This window comes from Misgurnus anguillicaudatus, chromosome 5 (genome assembly GCF_027580225.2).
Source record: "Misgurnus anguillicaudatus chromosome 5, ASM2758022v2, whole genome shotgun sequence".
NCBI lineage: Eukaryota > Metazoa > Chordata > Actinopteri > Cypriniformes > Cobitidae > Misgurnus > Misgurnus anguillicaudatus.
The window spans coordinates 21,976,190-21,999,247 of record NC_073341.2 but is presented as its reverse complement, the minus strand read 5'-3'; the positions used below and the strand labels follow the sequence as shown (position 1 = coordinate 21,999,247).

The 23,058-nt window shown below is 36.1% G+C and overlaps 1 protein-coding gene across 1 annotated transcript in view; it reads right to left on the bottom strand.

The window, feature by feature from the left end:
* Nucleotides 1-202: 202 nt before the first annotated feature.
* ipo11 (importin 11) overlaps nt 203-23,058 on the bottom strand; it is a 212,020-nt gene continuing 189,164 nt past the window's right edge. The window contains exon 30 of the mRNA XM_055167292.2: nt 203-1,310. Within this exon, the coding sequence (XP_055023267.2) occupies nt 1,146-1,310 (165 nt within the window). The 3' untranslated portion in view covers nt 203-1,145. The remainder of the gene's footprint in view (nt 1,311-23,058) is intronic.

Genomic DNA, 23,058 nt, shown 5'->3' with positions numbered 1-23,058 from the left:
AACTTCTTGCATAAAATAGATTCAAGCACTTTCAATGACCTGTATCTATGTATGTATATTTTCCAAAACTTACCAGGGCCAAAATATTTTAATTATTTTGCCAAACACTTTGGCTCTAATTTCCTTTTATTCCCTTACGGCAAACATTCATAAAATGTCAATCATAAGGTTTGTACAATGATGGCAACAAAGTGACCAACTCTTCTCAGTCCGTACTGAATTTTATTGAAGCGGCATCAATGAAAAAATAGGGTTCATACATCAAAATAAAACTACTGAGTGAAATGTGCCGTAACGTATATCAGCACGACATTACAGATATGAAATGCAATATCAGATGAGTACTGTAAGGCTTAAAGCATAAGGCTTTTATTTATCTTCAAAATTTAGTCACAGTGACAATCGCTCTACTGTATAACTGCATTTCAAACAAGATTTTCAATCCAAAAATCTCATTTGCAAACGTATACGTGTAATAAAAAAAAAAAAAAACTTGCTACGGCAATAAGAATCAGCACTCAAAGTTTGCACTGTATGTGATTAAAATCCATATTTTTTCTTTTCATTAAACAACTGATGTTTTTGGTTCTCATGGACTCCTTCAGACCTCATATGAGAGGTGCAGTGTAGGAGTATTAGCAGCAATATAGTTATGGGTAAGTAAACATACAGTTTATAAAGTTCATCCATTATTAATTCGCTGTGTATCCGTTATGAAAATACCTTCGATCAAAAAATGTCAGACTTCTCTGTACTTCCTCACATTCTGATTTTAGAGCAGAAGCCACACAAGAAGAGAAAAGTAACAATGCGGTCATGCTGTGTAGCTTACATAAATACAAAAATGACATCTCTCTTATATGAAGGCTCAGTGTAAACACTGCCTGACTCTTTCAAAACTCTATATCAGAGCTATTTTCTCCTTACAAAAACTTGGCATCAAAACAGCTCCTTTGCTTTATTCTTACATTTACAGTGTTTCCTTTTCTTCGGTTTCAGCCGATTCTCCTCTGCATCTTCTCAAACTATGAATACGTGTGTTTGAGGAAGCAAAATAAAGTGTTGGAAGCTCGGTTTTTCTCTGTCATTTTTAAATGGTTAACATCTCTGCTGTCAGATCGTTCTTAACAGTCTGCTTGGTCTCCTCACATGCCCTGGAGAAACTCCTGGAGCTGTCTAACGATCTCTGTGTCCACCGTTTCCATGAGCGCTTGGAAGCCCTGGTCCCCCATCAGCATCTGCTGGGCTTTGAACTTCTCGTAGGCAAACTGCTGAAGAGAGACACTGTGCACGGGGTCCTCAAGAGCCAGCTGTAAACAGATAGACAAAGAAAGACAGCACGTTTAAAAAGTGCAGCATTACAGTTATCCCATAAAATGCACTGTAAAAAAGATTTGTTGGTTCCACTTAAAAAAGTAAGTTAGCTGGTTTTCTTAAATTTTTGGGTAACACTTTAATTGAAGGGGTGTTCATAAGACATGTCACCTTCATATTAATAAAGTGACATGTGCTATGAACATAAAAGTAGGAGATTTTATGCACGTTTATAACAATTGTCATTAAGTGTCAATCAATTATGTCTTTTTTTTAAGCAAAGATGACATTGTTTGAGATGTCTCTGCTATGGCAACCTGACATTAACCAATTCATCATAACTTGTCCTGACCACTTTTTATCAGTGATACCAATCGTATTTGTCATTAAAATGTAATTAAGTGTTAATACTCTGTCAAATAGTTTATAACAGCGTCATTAATATTTTTCTTGACCTCAACTACAGTGATACAAATATAATTTGTCATTAAAATGTCATTAAGTGTTAATACTCTGTCAAACAGTTTTATAACAGCGTCATGATTATTTTCAGTTCATAATGTTTTTTAAGTACCTCCAGGTGTTTAAGAAATAAAATCAATCATTCAATAATAATAATAATGATAATAATTAAAATTGATACAATTATATTTTATTGCATTTGAAAACTCATTCATCCAAAATTAAATAAAAAAGTACAATAATGGGTTAAGCCATGCAGCGTTGGGTCCATATCACTGAAAAACAGTTAAATATATTAAATTAATTAAATAAATGGTTTTGTTATTTTTTCTTCTATGTCGGAAAATTTCAGAACTGTGTGTATTGTGCACATACATAAAGTTAAGTATAATCTTTTGACGTGTCTGTTGCATTTTGTTAAGGTATTTAAAATAATTTGACATAGTATTAACACTTATTGACATTTTAATGACAAGTTCAATTTTTAACACTGTAGTTGAGGTCAAGAAAAATATTCATGACGCTGTTATAAAACTATTTGACACAATATTAACACTTCATGACATTTAAATAACAGTTTAATGTAATGTTAACCCATAAAGCTAAGTAGTTTGATAATTATTCTGCTATGTCATGTTTATGACAATTTATGATGTATTGGTTTTTGTCAAGTTGTCATTAAAACATCTCAAAAATGTCATCTTTGCATTAAAAATTACATAATTGAACAAATGACATTTTAAATAAAAAATCTCCTTCATGTTCGTGGCACGTGTCACGTCATGATTATGAAGGTGTCATGTCAGTCTTATGCACACCTCTTCAAGTAAAGTCTTATCAGTAATTCAACTAAATTTTGAGTTAATTCAACTTTGTCATAAATCAATAAATTAGTTTAAAAACTAATATTTTTAAAAAGACACTCCAACCAAATTTTAAAGTTACAGAGGGTATGATTTACTCAGCCTCAAGTAATCCGACACACGCATGTCCATCATCATTTAGACGAACACACTTGGAGTTATTTTAGTAAATGTCCTTTTTAGGAACTTCTGACTTTCAAGCCCAAAAAAGCGTATCCATCCTTCACAGAAGTAATTCACACGCCTTTAAAGTCTTAATAAAGGTCTTTTGCGGGTAATCAATGGAATATAGTACGAAAAATATCCATATTTTAAACTTTATAAACTATAACAACTTGCTTCAGGTAACGATGCCATCTTGGACTCACATTATTCACAAGAGTCACTGCACAATGTACCCATCGCAGCCAACTATCACTACGCTGAAACTATCTTGTGAATCGCGTAAGACAAAGTCGTTGGCGTTACCAGAAGCTAGTTATTAGTTATTAGTAGTTTATAAAGTTTGAAATATGGATATTTTTCATACAAAATCGCACAATTACCAGCAGAAGAGCTTTATTAACTACTTTGGAGGCATGTGAAGTATTTCTGTAAAAGATGGATGCACTGGATTCAAAGTCAAAACTAAAATAACTCCAAATGTGTTGGTCTGAAAGATGATGGACACATGTATCTCAGATGGGTTGAGGGCAAGTAAATCATTTGGTAATTTTGATATTTGGCAGAAGTATCCCTTCAAGTTGAATAAAATAGAAAATTTAAGGCAACCAGGTAGTGCTGCCGCGATTAGTCGACGTAGTCGACCATGAAAATTTGTCAAAAGCAATTTTTTTAGTCGAGGAGTCGCATATTTATTTTTCTCCCGTCTCAAACGATTCACTGTAATTTACTGTCTCCCGTCTCAAATGGCTCAATGTAATTCACCTCCACACCAGTCTGTGCGCTGTGTGTGCCCTGCTGGTTCATCTGCTATGCTATCATCTTTCTTCCCTCTCCTCCTGCCTTCACTGCTTTGATTTTGAAAAATGGTGGTGGCAGGTGAGTCTATGAAATCAGGACCGAAAACTTCAAAAGTATGAAAGTAAGCCGAGTTGTGTTAAGAGTGGTCTGTAACACTGTGCCAAACGTCGCTGGCTTATCACGGGAGCACAACAACAATGCACGAGCATCTCAAACAAAAACACTTGGGAGTTATTGACGATGGACCCACAGAGAAGAATAAAAGAACGTAGGTAACTGTTATATGATTATTAATGAAACGCCAGTGTTTCCCATACATTGATTTGGTGGTGGAGGCCTGCCACGGAATCAACACTGGCCGCCACGAATAGATTTGTCATTATTCGAATTTACATTTTTATTTTACTATTTTAAATGGCTCAATTTATTGTTGCGAGTGCTCAGCGCGTCTTTACCTGGTAACATTTAAGTTATTTATATTGTTTATGGCACCGGTGAGTTCAAAATAAAATGAACACAATGAAATAACAAACACTTGAGTTTTTTTTAAATTAGTCGTTTAGATTAGTCGACTAATTGAAAGATTAGTCGACTAATTGAAAAATTAGTCGAAAGATTAGTCGTTAAAAAATTAGTCGTTAGTGGCAGCACTACAACCAAGAAACTTATTTAAGTTTAACCAACTTTCAAGTAGACAGACAAGTTAAATAAGAAAAAAAGAAAGCTGAAACTAAAGGCTCTTTTTGCAAGATCAAATCAGTTGGGAGGCTGATTTGATCTTGGGAGGCTTGAGGGAAAAACACTTTGTATACAGCTCACGAGAGGCAAAATGACCATAGACACAAATAATAAATGCTAGTTCAAGTGGTTAACGAAGAAATAGTGAACGGTTTGTCTGCACTGAAACATAATCTTTTAAAAGGTTTCTATTCTCCTTTAAACTGTTAAGCGTCGCCGTCCCGAATACGGGACACCTAAGTTTGCATGAATATTGTTGACGTAAATTTTAATCTATCACTACAAACTATATATCGTTGGAAAGGTCTAAGCCTCCAGAATAGACATTTCAACAGTGTTTTATAAAATAAATTATGTAGGGAGAGTAATTGATTCATTTATGAAGAGAGTGTGCCTCAAAACATTTATTTTCTGCTAAATGTCACTGTCCCACCAGCAGGACGACTACATTTACTTCAATGTTTGCATATGAATTCTTATCTAATCATGGCAAACTGTATATTGTTTGAAAGCTCCAAGAGTGTAGATTTAACTCAATAGGGTGGGGTGATGCTTTAAAGGTTTTAATAATAAACCAAACCCATTCCGTCCTGCAATAAAAGAAAAGAAAGAAACAAAGCTAAAACACAAAACTAAAGAGCATAATCCATGTATTCTGCACATGAGAAACAAAGACAGTGAGACACACCAGCAAACTGCTGTGAAGATATTTTCTCCACGTGCCTTCCACTTGAGACTTATCATTACGGATGAAGACAGAAATAAAAACAAGTCACACATTCGCTTTCATTATTTAGATGGAATCACAGCAGTGGTCTCCTGTGCTAAAACAAAGGCCTGAAATCTCCATTCGTCTATAAGTTTATAACTTTCTTCCTCAGAAAAATTCAATTTCACACTCAATCCTTCATTTACATGGAAACATAAAATAACACACGATTAGGGTTTATTGATAAAATGACTCAAATTGTTAAATAAAAGTTCTGCCTGACCAGTCACCTATTCATACAGTAGATGGATTGTCTTCTATTATAAATACTGTATGGCACTTAAACGTACATATTAAAAAAAACTTCCTGTAACTCAGTTGGTAGTGCACTGCACAAGAAATGTCTTGGAGATTTTCAGGGAAAAAACACACACATAATAAAAGAGCATAGCGTGAAGCACTGTAAGCTGCTGTGGATAAAAGCATAAATGCATTAAAAAACTATTTCTGTACTTTTTCTAGCAAATCTGTGACTTTTTCTACGTCAAGTCTTTAAAAGATCCTCTTTGGTACATTCACATACAGTATTGCAGTTGCCTGATAACCCATTAGCACAAACCTGTAGAGGTCACGCCACCATGTGTGCCTGCTGCCATTAAAGACAACGTACTGTAACATCCTACTGTATTTCATATTAATGCTGTTAAGAACGAAGTTCATGATGACATTTTGAGCACAGCATGTTTTAGAGGGTAAAACTGTGTTCACATATATTGTGGCTTTGAAATCCCCGAACAGTACAATGAATAAATGAATGCATGTAACTTATAAATAATACCCTGCTAATAAGGGAGGAGGGGTAGAGATAGAGCGAGAGAGTTGTCACATTTGCATGAATATATTAACCTATGTTATAAGTTTTTGCATGGAGAATGCCTGCAGAAAAATTTAAATAATGTATAAGGACATCTAAGGAGGAATTTATAGCTTTATGCTTAGAAATGTGTTGTTGCTGTGTATTGAGGCGCGATGCTTTTACTGTATATAATCTCAACAGTAGTGTTATGGTTATATGCACAACAATATACAATAAGAAATTTGCTTGTGCAGAACTTGCATCAATGATACTGTGCTACCGTGTTGGTAAGATGCTTTTTTTGTCGACAGGGCTTCAATATTTTTAAAATCCTACTCATGCCAATTATCAGCAGAGCAAATCCTTCAATAATATTGAATGTACAGTACAATATATTATCAAATGAAGCTGTGCCATACAGGTTGGATATTTGTGTCTGATAATCATTAATAATGGCAACTGTGATTTTTAATTTTGACTGAAGTTTAACCCTAAATTAACAGCAAATGTGAAGAACAGAATAAAGACAAGAAACATTTTCTACAGTTATGGACTTAATGAATTAAAATGCCACCATCTGCAAACTATAATATCATCTAAAAAGGTTAAATGTGACACATCTACCACTCATTTTCTTGCCACAGAGTATTGATGTAAAACACAAAACCTCTCAGCGGTTATTGTTCTGATCTATTACTGAGATGTCTGCTCACATTGACAGATTCCATCATTCTGACTGATTGAACTTTTGATGGCTGCCAGTCAAAAAGGTTTTTCATTCTGAGATTACAAACACCAGACTAGAAGAATCATGTACATCTGTAACACTTTGGATTTTTCAGCCATGTGAACACCACAAATAAATCACAAAACAATAAAAAACCATTAAAATTCAACATTAATACTCAAGGTCAAATTGGAGATGTTGCTTTCCATACAATGTAAAACCAAGATTGGTGACAGTAAATTGTAGGGGTGTGATCGTCACTGGTCTCACGATTTGATTATGATTAATATGTCAACGATTCGATTTATCCGATATATCGTTGCATCCTCAATTTTTTATATTACTGCACAGGTGAGTTTGTCTTCCTCACACTTTTATTGTTGCAGCTCTTTATCGTCAAAGCCCTGCATTAAAACTGCTCCAGGGGTGTGTGCTTCATTGATAAGGCACGTATCGCTTTGAGATGCAGGGTTGCATCTTTAACATCCTAAAGAACTTTCAACAGCGGTCCAAGTTCAAAAATATAAAATGCTATTCACTTACACAGTCTCCTTATTTATTGTTACATTTATTTGGCAGACACTTTTTTTCAAAGTAAGTTACAGTGTATTAAAAGGTACACAATGTGTTTTCCTGGGTTCGAACCCATGACCCTTTTGCATTGCTAACGCAATGATCTATCATTATACAGGAGCAATCTGGCACGCGGACTGCTGTTTTGAAATAAACGTTTGTTTGTTTTTATGCATCGATGCAATAATCGCTTACATTAGCATCGCATTGTAAAAACGATTATATTCACAACAGCCATAGTAAATGTTGCCCAATGATAGCAATTTTGCTTGCAATTACAAAGAAAAACAGTACATGGAGTCCTGCACGGGTCCAATTTTGGAGATCCGCTCCCGCCCGTACCCGCAAAGTTCAGCACCAGACCCAACCCGTCACCCGTGATAACATCAAAATTAAATCTGCACCAGCACAGACCTGTTAATATTTGGCCCGTTACCCGACCCGTACCCGCATAAATCACATTCGCTAAAATCATTCCAATTAAAGTGCTTTATTTTTTATCTCGTACCTCTCTCAACATCACAACAGCGTCATGAATGGGCAAATGAAACAGGTTAAAGTATGCTTTGTTTTGCGCCATTCAAATAGCCTACCATCGGCACGGCACCTAAATAGGCTATGGCACCTGATAACTACAAGCAAATAGACCTTTAATGAAAAAAAGAGCAAGAAAAAATACAACCTACCTACACAACCCCTCCTGTGCTCCTAAGTCTCGTCTCGAAATGCTTTCTAAGAGAAGACGTTCCCAATGTAGTTTGTTGCATAACTATTTTCCAAAAATCATCCAGAAACTTAAATTATTTTTCTGTTTGGTAGTGTGTCATACTGCCAAAACTGCCACTAGCCCCCAATTAAAAAAAATAATAATAGAGTTAACCCATTAACTGCCACTGTCCTGTGACAGGACACCAGAGTTTACTAGTGTAAATGTTAATCTATCATGAAAAACTATATATTGTTGGAAAGGTCTAAGAATGTACTTTTCATATTTCCAAAACATTTTAGCAGTAATAATAATGCAGTGACTGTAATTTATTAATACTTATATTTACTAAACCTCACAGCAAACCTCTTTTTTTTGTGATAATTTTATGTATAAAATAATACTATATTGCATTCTTTTTTATTTATAACGATAAATTTAAACTGCTATAACAATTTTTTCTTATTTATTATTCACCTCCAGACACTTTCACAAAAACCTTTAAAACAAGACTTTCACCCCCTACTCAAAAGGGCTGTGCCAGGTAAGGGTTAAATTAAATATAAATATGACAATGAAAAGCAAAGCATTCATTTTCTGATGCTGTCTAAACCGAATGGACTGTGTAAGATCATGACACATTCAGCCCTGAGGGATTTTGCCTTAATTACTGCTTATTTTTCTTCCTAAGCGAATCTAAAAACTCATAATGTCTGATTTAACGGAGCGCTGCGTTGATACGGCTGGCTATACTCACAGTAACAGACTAAACAAACTACTGTACAACCCAATTAAAAAAAATGACATTTCAACATTCCCACCCCATAAATCCATACCCACACATCCAAGTTGTGTTTTTTTCCCCAAGGTCAAAATTCTTCTGATATTTGTCTGCTGAGAGAAACAGCTACTGTACTAAATGAGAAGTGTTATACAACACTATCCCCTATTTCTTACCAATCTTGTAATTTGTAGCTCATTACTGACTTTAATTGAATTGCTAGTATTTTGAAACGACGAACACATACACACAAAATATGACCTTTAAAGAGCTTTAAAAAGAGTATACTATATATTTTACACTGTATATTTCACATCATCAGGAGAATGAAGCATCATGGTGGTGCTTTTAAGAAAATGAATATTTTATATTGTAATGTAAGTTGACAAAATGAAATGTAGAGAATATTAAAACACTGGCTGTTTCTCAATATGCGTTCTTCAGCGATCTTGCGTCCTCGTGTCCTCGCTCTACGTCATCATTAACGGTCGAAGTTCATTCCAATTCTCAAGAACGCAAGGACAGAGGACGCATGAAAATACCCGGATGTGTTCTTGATATCGAGGATGCATCGAGTGCAGACTTGCTGAAATCGCTTTACGCCCCAGAAGTCATTGCGGCAAAACTTCCGAGTTCGTTCTTCCAAGGTCGCCTGGCAAGACCGATCTCCACAAGGACGCAAGTCCGTTCTTTGCGTTCTTGGAATTGAGAAACAGCCCCCGTACAATAAGAACGTTTACAGAACAGCACACAGACAGCTAAACATATTGGTGGTTGAAAAGACAACAATACTTTACTGGAGAAAGGTTATTAAAAATAAATATTATATATACAGTAAGAAAAATAAATGTTTGTGGAGAAAGGACTTGAATTTGCAGTTCTTAAAATGGGCTGGAGGACATTGAAACCTTCTGCATCAATAACATCTTTATGAATTGTGAAGCCCCAGCATTGGCAAATAGACTAAAAAGGACTGAGACCTCAAACAATCTGGAGGTTTTGTTAAAAACAAGTGTGGCTTTGAGGAAAAAGGAAACCCAGAAAAGGAACTTTGAAGTTTTTTTCTTTGCAAATCATACAGTATAAAGCAGAGTCCTCTGAAAGCAATACTGATCAAACCACTGTGAACTTATAATGGATTTTTCTCAAATGAATAAGAAAAAATAGCTTTGAAGAACAGAATTGTAAAATGTCAGTCGAGCTTGACTGTATCAAAAGAAAAGACAGTCATCTATGATTAAACTGCACCCTTGATCCCTCTTTCTCCCCAGTGTATTTAAACTGAAAATGAGGGTAGATGACACCCCATCATCATTAACCAGCCATCAGTGTGGACTAAAACACAAAACAACAGCTTTTTATAATGACTTGTTTTTATCTTCTGGGTGAAAAACTGGGTTGAAGATCAGCTAAGGTGAGCTATTTCTTACAGTCTATTGCATTATATCTGAAATATTTTTTTTATACACAGCACATCCTCTGTAGCAGTGGTGTAAAGTAATTTATGGGTGAAATATTTCCTTACTATTGCTCCTATTGTAATATCAATTATTTATATTTTGACATTTAGAAGCTATTTCCTATAATTATGCATAAAAACAGAAAAGCGTGCATTCAGGAAAAAAAGAAAAAACATTTACTGTAAAGTAAACTGATTTAATGGTGTGTTTTAATGAAGCATATTATTATTTATTTAAAAAAGTGAAAGAAAAACAAAAGATAAAGATGTGGTTAATGCTTTTCACAGCGGTGTTTTGATAAAAACTTTTAAAAGAACTTTTATTTTGAACTATTTGTTCAGTTGTCCTCATTATTCAGCATTGCTGATATTTAGCAAAAATACACAGAGAGATAAAATAATAAGAAACGCAGCTTTATACCATAGGGATCATTTAGCCAGCATCATTTGACATCCTAAAAACTGAAGATTTCAACCAGGGGTACGGGTGTACTTAAACAAGTTTCAAGGGAGTTATCAAGATTTCGATTTAGCTTTGTTACTTCTTTAAAACCGACATTATAAGACATTAGAGAATTTAGGGACAGAAAATAAAACTGAAGTTATATTAATATAGTAAATTTGTATAGATGTCATGACACTCATAGTACAAAACAATTCCAGAACAAAATGGTGTAACGGGTACCTGATCCTGATCTACTGCTTTGGATGTGGGGGTAACATTATCTACGTTATCCACAGAACTGTGTGGCCCTTTATGTACTTGAAAAACGAAAGCCATTATGGGAAAATTAGATTATGACCTCCTTCTCATATTGCCTATTCTGCAAATTATCAGATTTTCCAGTTATCAGATATTTAGAACAGGAGCATATGGAATTCAACACTTCAAATTCAATACAAGAAAGGAAACACCTTATATTATGGTTGTATTTGTTATATTGACGACATATGAAAATTTGACTTTTCCATGTTTAACTCTTTCGGCGCCATTGACGAGATTATCTCGTCAATCAAGAGAAAACGCTTCCCTGCCAATGACGAGTATTTCCGGCTTTCCACAATACCGCTATTTCCGCAACTTTTTAAACCCGTAAGTATTGTCCTATGGAAAGCGGCTGCATGTCCGTGTCCGTTTTAAAGATCGCTCTGAATGGGATTTCTATGAAAAGTCTGTCAGAAAAATTGAATTATCTCTGCTTTTTGCTCAAAATGTGGTGTTTGCAGAAACCTACCCATATTCAAAAGCTGATTACAAAAGAACTACTGAAGGTAGGATGAAACATTTTTTTTTCAATAATAAATCAATAATAATGTTTAGATGCGGATAGAGACAGAGCGCAACGCGTCAAAACCTCGCCCACCGGGGGGGGTATTCCGTCTGTCTTCATTGACTTTGTATAGCGAGAGGCTGCCTCCTTGTCATTTCTGGCTAATAACAAAAAACAGAATAATGCCTAAAAGCTGCTGTGTGACAGGATGTACAGCTAACAACCCAAAAAAACAGAAATAAGTTTTTATAAGCTGTCGATCACAAAAAAAACGAGCTTAAAGACACAAAAGTGGAAACAGGCAACTTTTCATAGTAGTACAATTAGTAGAACTGCGCCCACTAGAGGGAAACGTAGTCAACGATCCACTTTTTCTCCTTAAAGGCTGAGTTTTACGGCTCGACAGCTTATAAAAACTTATTTCTGGGTTTTTTGGCTTATTAGCTGTACACTTTGTCACACAGCAGCTTTTAGGCATTATTCTGTTTTTAAGTTTTATCTGTAAATACGGTTTTATAAGCTATCGACCCCAAAAAACGAGCGTTTAAAGACACAAAAGTGGAAACAGGTAACTTTTCATAGTACTACTATTAGTAGGACGGCACTCACTACGGGGAAACGTAGTTGGCGATACACTTTATTCTCCTTAAAAGCTTGGTTTTACGGCTCGACAGCTTATAAAAACTGTATTTCTATTTTTTTTGGCTTGTTAGCTGGACACATTGTCACACAACAGCTTTTAGGCATTATTCTGTTTTTTTGTTATAAGCCAGAAATGACAAGGAGGCGGCCTCTCGCAATACAAAGTCAATGGAGACGGTTGGATTGTTTCCCCGCCGATGGCCGTGGTTTTCAAATTTGCATAACTGCGCTCTGTCTCTATGGTCAAGAGTGTGTGAGTTGTATACACATTTGCTTTTACAATCTATTTTTCTGATGCCTGTTTTGTGCATAACCTGCTATGACCTTAAAGTGAATAGTTTCATACATGGATTACTGTAAGCACCTCTAGCACTGTAAAATTAAAAGACAGCCAAGCCATAAATCTATTTTTTAAATGTAAAGGTCAACCTGACTGTTTATGCAGATCAAACTTTTCAGGGATGATGTGTCGGCTGTAATTTACTTCCAGAGTTGCCAATAAATCCTAGCGTATCTCACCAAGTTGTCGAAGAGGTTGAGCCCATGTTTGCTTACTCTGCACTTCCTTACACTCTTAAAACAGACTCTAACAGATATTAATGGTGTGCTTCACGTTCAATCTGCAGGTTTGGTAATGGGGCTGTGGGAGAGAGAGAGTGGATCATGCTTCATGAATTTCTAATTAGAGTTTTAAGCCTCATCAAGTTACTCCAACGAGCAGTGGACTAAATGAGAGCTGAGGTTTGCCATACAAATCGAGCGGCAGTCATCCTGGATCAATCACTTCTGAGTGATATTCTGTGTCTTTTGCAGGCTTGGCAAGCTGTTGCCTTTCTTTAATAAGATGGGGTTGAAAAGTTGTGGGTGGAGTTTCATGGGGCGGTGGCTTTGATATCCCTCCCTGATAAAGTTGTAACAGCTAGATAGTAGAGATAATACGAAAAGCAATTTTGCTGAAAAAATTCTCTAACTCAGATGTTGTTGCTTTCTTAAAGCGATACTTCAAACAAATATGAAAATTACCTCACTGATTTACCTCAAGCAATCCGAGATACATATGAAGAGTTTGATTCCAAAATGCAATAAATCCATTTTGACTAATTTCGGTAAAAATGGGTTTTCTGTAACAAGATGGAAAAATTTATTTTCTGTTTCAAACTTGCTTTCACATAGCATATTTAGGTTATAATAACATTAAAAATTCAAACCCACAATTTGATTTTCAAAGATTTATTATTAAAACGGATTTTTTCCACAAAATCCAATAAATCCATTGAATCAATATATAAATGTGCATTCATCTTTGGCATGTTATATTCATTTAGTTGACTAGTGGTATACAATGATTAAAAAAATAATTAATGGCATTAATCAAAACACTTTGTCATATTAAGAACACTGGCATTGCTGCTGTCATCCTTGGGACGTCGTCGCTGAATTTTTTTTGACAGCGATCAGCTGTAAAAATGTTTTGGTCCTGCTTGATGTTGACTTTGAGTAAAATAATGGAAAGTTTTTCATAAGATCCCCTGGGGTCAAAGTGTTTGATGCTGTCAGGAGAAACAAGCAACAGCTTTTTCTTCACCCGAGTGTCTCTCACATAAAGTATTTAAATTTGATAGCTTACGTTTCTTCCCCGCCACAGAAAACCACCACAGGTTTATTAATGCCATCAAATTACTATTTTGTTTGTTTGTTAATCATAAAGTACAAAGTAGATAAGGGACACTAAGATTCCATGTATTTAATACTCCGCCATTGTTGTTTACAATGCATGGAATGGTGCGCTGTGATTTGTTGAGCGGATTTATTGCATTCTGCAGAAAAGGAGGACTGGCATTTATCGGGTTTTGGGAAAAAAGATGACAGAATAACACGTCGGATATCGAATTTTGCGTAAAATGAAGAATTAACTTTTTAATACTGACCAGATACAATACTTATTTTGGCGGTAATTTTTCATATTTCTATCATCTTTCAGACAAAAAATTTGTTATTTAGTTATTTAGTAAATGTCCTTGCTCTTCTAAACTTTATAATGGTAGAAAACAAGAATTAAAGGTCTACTGCTGGTAATCGATGCGATTTTGTACGAAAAAAATCTATATTTTAAACTTTATAAACTATAATAACTAGCTTCGGTAACGATTAGGGCTGGGTCAGAATATTCCATTATTGGCAACTTTTTTTTTTAAACGCTGGTGGTGAAAGAGTTAATTTTAGGATTCAAATATCCTATTTTTCTCAACAGTATTAGCTGCAGAGACTGCCAAGCAGGAAGTGCACTTTACGCTCCTGCTCCACAGGTGTCGGCGTGGCGCTGAGAGCCTGGCTTGCAACTGCCACAAAACAAGATCGCGCTCGTGTTGGCTAGAGGCTTGACCACAATATTGTCAAATACATTACATTTCTTGAAAAAAAAAGAGATTTAATTTGCTTCACAAGACACCAGTATGTCACCAGGAGTCACAAGGATCACTTGTATATCTACTTTTGAGTTCTTAAAGTGGCGGATCTATTGATTTGCATTAAATGACAGAGCACTGGGGTTTTTGCTGTGCTTCTTTATTTATCTACTGACCAAAAATGTCACTAACATGTCGGATAGCCTGATGGTCAGTAAATAAACTTGATATTGAAAGTATGCTACAGTGTCCTTTCTTTATTATAGTTCGTTATACTCGGTTCTTTTAGTTAAATAGCCTACCTTACCATTTACGGTGCTGGTAAGGCACGCTGCTTCCTGCATTCTGTAGTTTATTAATTTTGAACGTGTCACATGTCCATACTGCACCAAAATGCAACACTAAACTCCCTTGGGTCCACAGCAACACACCTGCCACATAATAAAACTGCAAACAGACAGACAAACACACAGATATTCTTTCCTTTAGAGGGAAAAATATGTTCAGCCCCTCCTTCCGAAGCTTCGAATATTTGATTTGATTTCTACTAGAGCTTCGAAGCTCAAAAATGCTATTTGGACCAGTCCTAGTAATGACACCACATTGAACTCACGCGATTCATCGCTGTGCAATGTAGGCTACCTATGGCAACGAACCTTCACTATGCTAAAACTGTCACTGGAAGCTAGATTTTATGATTTCTAAAGTTTGAAATATAAATATTTTTTGACTTTTTAGATATAAAGTCAGAAATTGTTCCCTGATCCCTCTTTTCTATCATTATAAAGTTTGGAAGAGGAAGGAAATTTCATAAAATAATGTGTTTGTCTGTAAAATGATGGACATGTGTATCCCGAATGGCTTGAGAGTGAGTAAATCATGGAGTAATTTTGCTGGAGTATGGCTTTAAAACCTATTGAGAGGAAACTGCTTAGTGATTTGAGGTCACTGACATTAAAGGGGACATTCCAGAAGACATTTTTAAGATATTAAATAAATCTTTGATGTCCCCAGAGTACATATGTGAAGTTTTAGCTCAAAATACCCTATAGGTAATTTATTGTGGCATGTTAAAAATAGCCACTTTATGGGTCTGAGCAAAAATGCATCGTTTTTTTCAAGACAGAGCATCAGGGAGATTCTCTCACGAAAGAAGATAGTAAGTGATGTTAAGCATTATATATTTGAACAAGTTTCAAAAGTCAATCATCTGTTTATCAGCAGATGGGGAACATTGTGGAATAAAAATAAAGACTTTTAGGTCTCATGCTGCCACTGTTTTAAACAGACACAATGATTTTCAGCATGTTACAATAAAATACACGTCCACAAACACTCAGAAGTTTACTTTTTGACCAAACCACACAAGCACATTTAAATGATCTGTAATAAAACAACACATTAAATGCTTAAACTTTATTGAAACAGATCAAATGACATGTTTAAGTTTATTGTGTACACATATTGAACACATTCGCGTTTCTGTCAGTCTCTCACTCTCTGTCTTGTGACTCCTCGTATTCATTTGAAACTTCAGAGAAACATTAAACAACATATTTATGCTTCTTGTGTATGATAGTGTGAATACGCCTTGTTCTCTCACTCTGTCTCATGCAGTACATTAATCCTCGTGTTCATTCATATAAACTTCAGAGAAACATATTAAACAACATACTTTTATTGATGAAAGTAAACCGTCGCGTTGCTCTCGCTCTCTCGTTCGTTCGCTCACTCGCTCTCTCTCACTCTCTCTGTTGCACTAAGGTAAGGTTAATCCTTTAGAACGTTAATTCAACCTTTACAAATAATATTAAAACTACAAGTTATAAGATTGTAGGCTACTGTTTGTGTTTGAGGGAATACAAACGCGTCGTGCTGTCAGTCATTGGACTCGTGATGCCGCTTGCTTCATGGTTGGATACCGCATATGAAGGGGCGGTATCATTATAATAAGATCCCCTTAATACATCATGGGGGGAGCGAAATCCGAATGACCTATTTATTCACATGCTTGCAGAGAGAGCCTTACCAAAACAAAGTTACAGGGTTGCTATTTTTCATGTTTTCTGGGTTGGTAGAAGCACTGGGGACCCGATGAAAGCACTTAAACATTGAAAAAGTCTGATTTTCATGGAATGTCCCCTTTAAAGTCCCTACTGTTTACAATGCGTGGAATGGTGCGCTGTGATTTGTTGAGCGGATTTATTGCATTCAGCAGAAAAGGAGGACTGGCATTTATCGCGTTTTGTAAAAAAAAGGAGAAAAGATGACAGAATAACATGTCGGATATCGGAATATTCGTCAAATGAAGAATTTACTTTTTAATACTGACTAGATACAATACTGATTTTGGCGATAACAATAAAAAATGCTGTGTATCGTGGAACAAAACTCTTCATATGTCTATCATCTTTCAGACAAGCACGTTTGGAGTTATTTTACCAGATGTCCTTGCTCTTCCAAACTTTATAATCGTAGAAAACAAGAATGAAAGCTGCTGGTAATCGATGCGATTTTGTACAAAAATATCCATATTTCAGACTTTATGAACTATAAAAACTAGCTTCCAGTAACGACAGCATCTTAAACTCATGCGATTCACGAGAGTCACTGCGCAACGTAGGCTACCTAAGGCAACGAACCTTCACTATGCTAAAACCGTCACCAGAAGCTAGTTATTATAGTTTATAATGTTTGAAATATGTATATTTTTTGACTTTTTGGATTTGAAGTCAGAAGTTGTTCCCTGATCCCTCTTTTCTGTCATTATAAAGATAGGAAGATGAAGGAAATTTACTACAATCACTCCAAATGTGCTTGTCTCCAAGATGATGGACATGTGTATCTCGGATGGCTTGAGAGTGAGTAAATCATGGGGTAATTTGGATATTTGGCTGGAGTATGGCTTTAAAACCTATTGAGAGGAAACTGCTTAGTAATTTGAGGTCACTGACATTAAAGGTTCTTCATGGAAGAATTCAGCCAAAAATGGTTCTTCTTCAAATAGGGAGAGGGTATCTGATGCTCATGATGCCTCATTACTTCTCAATAAAATAAAATACTGAGAAACAATAAATAAAATACAATAAATACGGAGAAGTTTCAGTACAATATTTTCATCTAATAATTTCAAGTACCAAACGGGTCACCAGAGGCTGTACAAATCTTTCCTGAGATTCAATATAAATCTGAGCTAGTGAATATAACTCATTCAAATAACCCATCAGACATAGTGGCATAACCATGGATGACAACAGACAGCTGAATAACGGAAAGATTTTGATTAGCTTTTCTCCCAAAGGTAATGAAATTGAACAAGTATTGCAAGCAAAAATCTAGCTATTGAAACCAATTTAAGTATACGTACATTGAAAAAAAAAAGAAATCTTAAAAGACTTACCCTGAAAAAACATGCATCTGGATTACATTTCCCTTGTCTACCACACAACTTGAAAGAGAAAAAAGTCTATTTGAAATTCTACACTCACGACTTAACATGACTTAATTTCTTGTGACAAAATATACCGCTCAAGGAGATTATCAAATGTAAAAATTAGCATTTCTGACACAACAGCAACAATAAAATCTGCTGTTACTGAAACATAAAATCAAACTAAATACAACTATTTGCATTTATTTTCCAATTATCTGTTTATTGAGATGCATGAACTGTTTATTAGTTTATGTATTTGTCATTTGCATTGTTAAGCGACTTAATATGATTAACTACACAAGTTTCTCCTCAGAGCGACTTTAGATCAAGTGCTAATCGTGACTCTTGCAGTAAAGCTCTGCTTATTTCATAGCAGTTTGTTACCGCTCCATATCAATTATATAAAAAATAAACCGTTAAAAGGACCCTGCAGACACCAGATAAATGTTACCGTGAAAAACAAACTGCCTTGCATGTTAAAAATCTGTCTAATGCTCATCACTTGAGCGTTGAGTCAAAGCACCAGTGACGTGATCCTCTCCAGTCACTTGAGAAAAGCGAGGTGCTGCTTGACGCTAAGAGGCCGCTGTGGAGGACACTGGGGCGTTATGCTAGCTGCGCTAATGCGTCGCCACGTAAAGCAGAAGAGAACAGAGCATGCTTGAGTGGCTTCTCATCAACAAACTGAAGGTTAAGCTGTCTGAGACGTGCTGAGAGCTCTTCATTTAGGTGGGGAAAGGTCAAAGACCTGAAAAACGGATGCGTGTAAGCAAAGAGCATTCTGGAGGGGTAAACAACAGCTGTAAAATGGTGACAAACAAAACCATTCACCCAAGCTCTCGAAAAAATAAAACTTTTAACATCGTTTACTCTCATGTTGTTTCAGATGCCTATAATGACATTGCAAATGGATGTCCGTCATACAAAGCTTTTAGGTTTGAAAATATATCCTTATGTCAAAGATTGAAATTAAAGTGAAATCAAATCAAATCAGATCAGATCAGATCAAGGGTCATAAATGCCAAAAGTTGCATAACTATAAACAGTAAAAATAACACAGCAATGTTTTGAAAGGCATGAGGGTGAACAAATAATGTCAAGTATTTGTTCAACACAAGGGTCAACAACTCATTGACCAACACAACTGGCATGCACAGTACACCATTGGATTCAATAAAGCCAAAGTATTCAATTGACACTCGGACAAAATGTCCACTTCAGGATTATAAAGTGCCACTAAATGCCTTTCTCTATTATGCATAAACATCTAAGCTTCTAAAAAGTGTGCATTTCTATTTCTCCCACATCCAATTTTCCTCCCCCCCATGCTCCCTTGTGAAAAATTTGCATAGGACTATAATGCTTTGATAACAACTGCATAATAATCTAATTAGACAAACTGCACAGGAGGAGGCTTGAAAGTTTTTTATAGACATAGTTGAGGAAGCCTAGAGTTTTTCTTAATATGTTTGGTAAAAACCTAAAATCTTGAGCTATTTGAATATATTAGTGAAGTCTGTGCGCAATGCGGTAACAATCTGGTTCCAATTTAGCTTTGATTTCTCTCTATAATATGCTAATGCCACTCGATTATAGTCCATAGGCAACCATTAGGAAAAGTTAGAGGAAAAGACTAAACTTGGGACAATGATGAAAGCAGACAAAATCAGGTAATAGTAAATTCAAAAACATAACTCACATTTGTAAAAAAAAGAACAAGACCTGCAGCAAAGGTTAATGAACAAGGGGAAAATTAAAAGGGTGTGAAATCACAACCTTTTGCTCAGAACAGCATTAAATAAAAACTAACAGCCTAACCCAATTTGGCAAACCCTTGGATTCATGTGTAATAAATCAGAGAAAGTTGTGCTTATTAAAAAAAAAGGCAAACAGAACTGACCTTCAAATCCTTAAACAAATTATGATACAAGAAAATTATTTCCAAGAGAAAAGGGGGCAGGGTTAAACCTTAGAAGTGACAGAGAGACGAATAGTTTGCAACATTAACAGGAACAGATGCGTGTACTGTATTTATATACTGTATACATTAGTTTTTAAATTTACATTCATGCATTTGGCAGACGCTTTAATCCAAAACGACTTACAGTGCATTGCAAGGTATACATTTTCATAGGGCTGTGACGATTAATCATGCAAATATGCGTTTTCTCACTGAATGAATTTGAATGTATTACGTTGAAATGCCGCCACATCCAAAAGCCAGAGGGCCCTCTCCTGTAGAAACGCCATTTGTGCCACAGAAGAAGTACCATTACAAACGCTATTCCAGGAAATATCTAAAGGAATATTTATATCGCTGTTCTTCAGATTGTTTCAGGTATTTTTAAATCTTTTGTCCCTTTTTCCCAAAACGCAATAAATGCCAGTCCTCCTTTTCTGCAGAATAACCCCCTTATTTTACTATAAGCCAAAAAGACATCAACTTCATCTTAACTTCAGCTGCAAATACATTACTTGAAACTATTCCATTGCAAACACATTGCTGGGGATACAGTAAGAAAAAAACATCCAAATGGTTAAATCTATATTAATCTATCTATGTCTGTTTATGTCTGTCTGTCTGTCTGTCTGTATATGTGTACCTAGCTGGTGTGTACACCCGAAATTCCCTTTTTTCTCATTATCTTGTTTTCATCTTATGTATATGACACTCGGAGCAGTTTTGTTTTCCATTCACCTTTGTTTTTAAAAATCACTATATGTGTTTGTTAAACTTTCATATGAATAAAAATAAAGTTGTCCTCCGAAGTCGAGGGGTGGGGTGGTGGCTGGGAAAAAAATTAAATATTAAAAAAAAAACTTTAAATGAAAACGAGGGCCTATTGCCCATAAAGAACCAAGACGTAATCATTTTAGATAAATTACATTTTTTACAGGAATGAGACACAACGCACATCAGTCACAACCCAACTGACAGGTTAACCAGTCTCGGAAACAATGTTAGCACAGTAGCCATCCCAGACCGATCTGCCGTCCAAAGCTGCTGCTGCCACCGATTATGTGTAGGATGACTGCATAAATATCGGCCCGTTCGTGTCAATAGCTGTGATAATTTGAAATAAACCTCTTAAATATAAACCTGCATGTGTGCTGGAAGAGTGATAAAAAGACACACACGTTTTTGGCTTTAATCCGTTTGTGCATCATTAACCAGCAGGAACTAACACCTTTCGTTTTGTCAGTGCAGATTTGTAGCGTAATACATCTCTTTGACTTTATCGTCGCCTGTTACGTGTGGACTGATTGCTCTCTGTGTCTTTCTCCTGTATCTGTTTTCCCTGCTCAGTGCCTCGCAACCGTCCGACCCGGTGCAGAAGTGCAAACATAATTCAATACATCGCTGCAGTCACTACTGCGTTCCGCTCTTGCCTAGACAAAGTGATACAGGTACAGTAATGTTTCCAAAAAGTAAATTCATCTAAACGAGTCACAACCGAACCAAAATAGCACATATTCGAGTTTCTTTAACCTAATGTTCTGTTAGATCTGTCAATTTACTAAAATATTTAGTTCATTTTTGTAGTCGAGGTAATGTTCAGTCAGTATCAGTTCTTCTTTTAAAGAATGATTGTTTTATTTGCTGTTGTTCAATGTGGATAATACTTCACATGTTGAACTCGGATGACAATTAGATTTCACCAAGAATGCAAATGACTTGTTGTTAAATGTCCCATCTGGATTCAATTTAAAATTCAATTATTCATAAAGAATGATTTTCTTAATTTACGGATACTGCATGTTATCTTAAAGGCTTAAAGGGTGCATGATTTTTGAAAAACAATTTGGAAAAGGGAGTCAGGCAGAGTACCAAAACACACTTTTAGCCAATCAGCAGTAAGGGGCGTGTCTACTAACCGAAAGCCTTGCCTTGGTTGCGTATGTGTGGGGTGGGTCTATCAAAAGACGGTTCAGATGACAGTGACCATTGACAACCGGATGGGGCGTGCCCAGTTGCATGACAAAGTTGAGAAAAGTTTAACTTTATGCAAATGATGAGCGACATTCAGTAGCACCTACCAATGAGAGTGAAGCAGTGGAGTTCACGTAATCCATCTCTCATCAGTTACTGGAGTGGGCGTTACTTTTAAAGAATGACTGTTTTATTTAATGTTGTTCAAATGTGGATAATACTTCACATGTTAAGGTTGGATGACAATTAGATTTCACCAAGAATGCAAATGACTTGTTGATAAATGTCCCATCTGGATTTAATTTCAATGGAAGCTCATCGACATCCGGCGACACGAGTAACAGTGACCATTGGTGACCAGAGGGGGCGTGTTCAGTCACGCGACAAAATAACTTTATGCAAATGATGAGTGACTTTTTGGAACAACTACCAATGAGAGCGAAAGAGTGGAGTTCACGTCATCCGTCTCTCGTCAGTTACTAGAGTGGGCGTTACTCATTTGTTTATGACAACCAGATTTAGAATCACCCCTTAATGACCTTGTTGAAAGAGATTAGCGACACAAAGCGACAAAATCGCTTATAATGTGAATGTACCTTTTAGGGCTGTGCAATTAATCGTTTTTCGATTTCAATTTCGATTTTTGCACATTTCGATTGCAAAAACAAGATAATCGAGGGAGATCGATTAGTGTGCCGCATTTCTGTTATTTCGTTTTGAGTCATTAATCCGACGCGTCATAAGCAGCTGCGCCTCGCACACAAAGTAGAAATCCTCATGTATTTGTTCAGTTTTATGCTTTTCAAGCGAGCGGAGGCAAACTATCCCTCACGTTTAAAATATCAGCTGGATCGTGGCGCCGCTCTCCGTGCAGAGAGCTGCGCGCTCAGTCATCTGTTTAAAGTCAGGTCACTAGTTAATAATCCTGTTTATGTTTGTCAAGTTATATGCGTTTCAAGCGATCGTGTTTAAAATGTGAATCGCGTTCTGCTGGCACTTAAACACTATTGCTTTGACACATGTAGCCTTCTGCAGCAACACTAAACAATGCATTGAATGAATGCAGGGCTTGACATTAACACCCGCGAAATGCGGGTAGATTTCGGCTGCGACCGTTTGTGGAGACGCGCGCGCGTTCAGCGGAGCGTTGCGGACCAAAGCGCCACCTCCCAGAGAGCGCGCGAGAGGTGATGGATTTGCGAAGGCACAAGAGGACGCAGTCTGA